The sequence below is a fragment of the Nestor notabilis genome, unplaced genomic scaffold, assembly GCF_000696875.1.
Source record: "Nestor notabilis isolate BGI_N333 unplaced genomic scaffold, ASM69687v1 scaffold6626, whole genome shotgun sequence".
In the NCBI taxonomy this organism is placed as follows: Eukaryota; Metazoa; Chordata; class Aves; order Psittaciformes; family Psittacidae; genus Nestor; species Nestor notabilis.
In genome coordinates, this window is record NW_009934170.1 from 29,790 (window position 1) to 31,614 (window position 1,825).

General features: G+C 61.9%; 1 protein-coding gene across 1 annotated transcript in view; it reads left to right on the plus strand.

The window, feature by feature from the left end:
- Positions 1-1,825, plus strand: part of LOC104407812 (syntaxin-1A-like) — a 23,004-nt gene extending 21,179 nt beyond the window's left edge. The window contains exons 7-8 of the mRNA XM_010017194.1: positions 913-1,023; positions 1,649-1,825. Of these exons, the coding sequence (XP_010015496.1) occupies positions 913-1,023; positions 1,649-1,726 (189 nt within the window). The 3' untranslated portion in view covers positions 1,727-1,825. The remainder of the gene's footprint in view (positions 1-912; positions 1,024-1,648) is intronic.

A 1,825-nucleotide genomic window follows, 5' to 3' on the forward strand; every position in this document is an offset into this window, starting at 1 on the left:
GCTGCCTGCTCTGCCCCAGGCAGGGCACAGGTGGGAAGGAGAAGCAGCAGCTTTAGGCAAGGCAAGGGAGCAGCAGGAAGCCTGGTGGGGGTCGGTGCTTTGGGGGTAGCACCCCCTGCTCTCCAGCATTAGGCCAAGAAACGAGCATTGCAAAGCTGTTGACCAGGACCCTCTGGCTCTGCAGCCCCTCTGTGCTATGCAGGAGGGTACTGGGCTGTAAGCCATCCACCCTCTCAAACCTGTCAGTCACATGAACTGCCAGGCTCTGCCTCTGACTGCTTCCCTGTGTATTCAGCATGGGGACAAAGAACATGGACAGGCTGGGGGAGCTCACGCCAGCCTGTGTCCCCATGTCTGCACAGTCCGCCTCCCCTGCGCCAGCGGGGCAGAGCAGGGCAGGAGCTCTGCCAGGGCTCTGCAGTCCTTGCCAGCGTCACCCTGGGGCCCTCCACTCTCAGCAGGGTGCTGGTGCAGATCAGAGCAGTTGGTTGTCCCTGCATGTGCATGGTTTTGTGAGCATCCCACGTGGCACTGCTGATGCGGTCCCTGCTCCCCCGCCGTGCCTCTGGTTTCAGCAGTGTGGTGTCAGTGTAGATCCTGTTGTGGCTTTGATGTCACCTGAGATACTGGACAGGGCAGCTACCAGGCCAAGACTGGGCTGGGGACCCCCTTGACCCTCACCCTTTCTTGCCTCCCTGATGGGATGTGTACAGAGGTCCCAGCCCTTCTGGGACAAAGCCCCCACTCCAGGGCACCTTGGGGCACCCAGTACCTGCTTCAACTGAGGGTCCCTCTTTCTCACACAGGGCTGCTGGGCAGGGCAACGTCCAGATGGTGCTGGGGAGCAGCAGAGCGGGAAGGAGCTCACGTCTGCGTGCGTGTGGGCACGTGGGCTCTGTCCCTCTTCTGCAGGGTGAGATGATTGACCGCATTGAGTACAACGTGGAGCACTCAGTGGACTACGTGGAGCGGGCTGTGTCCGACACCAAAAAAGCAGTGAAGTACCAGAGCAAAGCCAGACGGGTGAGTCACGGCACTGGCTGGGGCCCATCTTCCCCTGCCTGCACTGCTGACTCCTCTGCCCCGGGGACAGGCCCCTTCCTGCCCCAAGGATCGGGCAGCATGGCACAGCCTCACAGGTGCCGGGGCTCTGCTTTACCCCACGCCACTGGGTGCAGCACAGGTGCCACTGGCGTCACCAGCTGAGGCAGAGCTCCCCAGCACAAGCTGTGTGAGCAATGCCAACGAGCCATGGGGCAGGGTGCTGCTTGGGGGGAGGAAAGGGGACAGGGTGGATGGATCCTGTGGGCCAGGCCTGCTGTGAGAGCCACATCCCTTGACAAAAAAAACAGTAGAGAACAGGCATGGTCCAGCTCTGACCCTGAGTGCAGAGGCAGCTCCTGGTCCTGTAACAGCTCAGCAGCTCAGGGACCTGGGAGCCACCAGCTCGGCTCTGCCAGCCCAGGGCTGAAGGGAGAGCTGGAGTGCCCATCCCTGCCTGTCTGGCTCCCAGGGTGCTGCTCATAGCCTACCACGAGGAAACGGGAATGGGGCAGAGTGCAGCCCCAAGCTCTCAGGACTGGCATGACCCCCAAACTCACAGTCCCCTTTCCCCTCTCTCCCTGCCGGTGCTGGGACACCTGAGCAGAAGAAGATCATGATCATTATCTGCTGTGTGATCCTGGGCATCGTCATCGCCTCCACCTTCGGTGGCATTTTCGGCTAGACTCACCCCACGGGACTGTTTGTGTGCGATGGACGGAGCTGCGTGTGCCGTGGGGCCGCAGCCGCACTGGAGCAAACCACGCAGCCCCGGAGCCTCCCA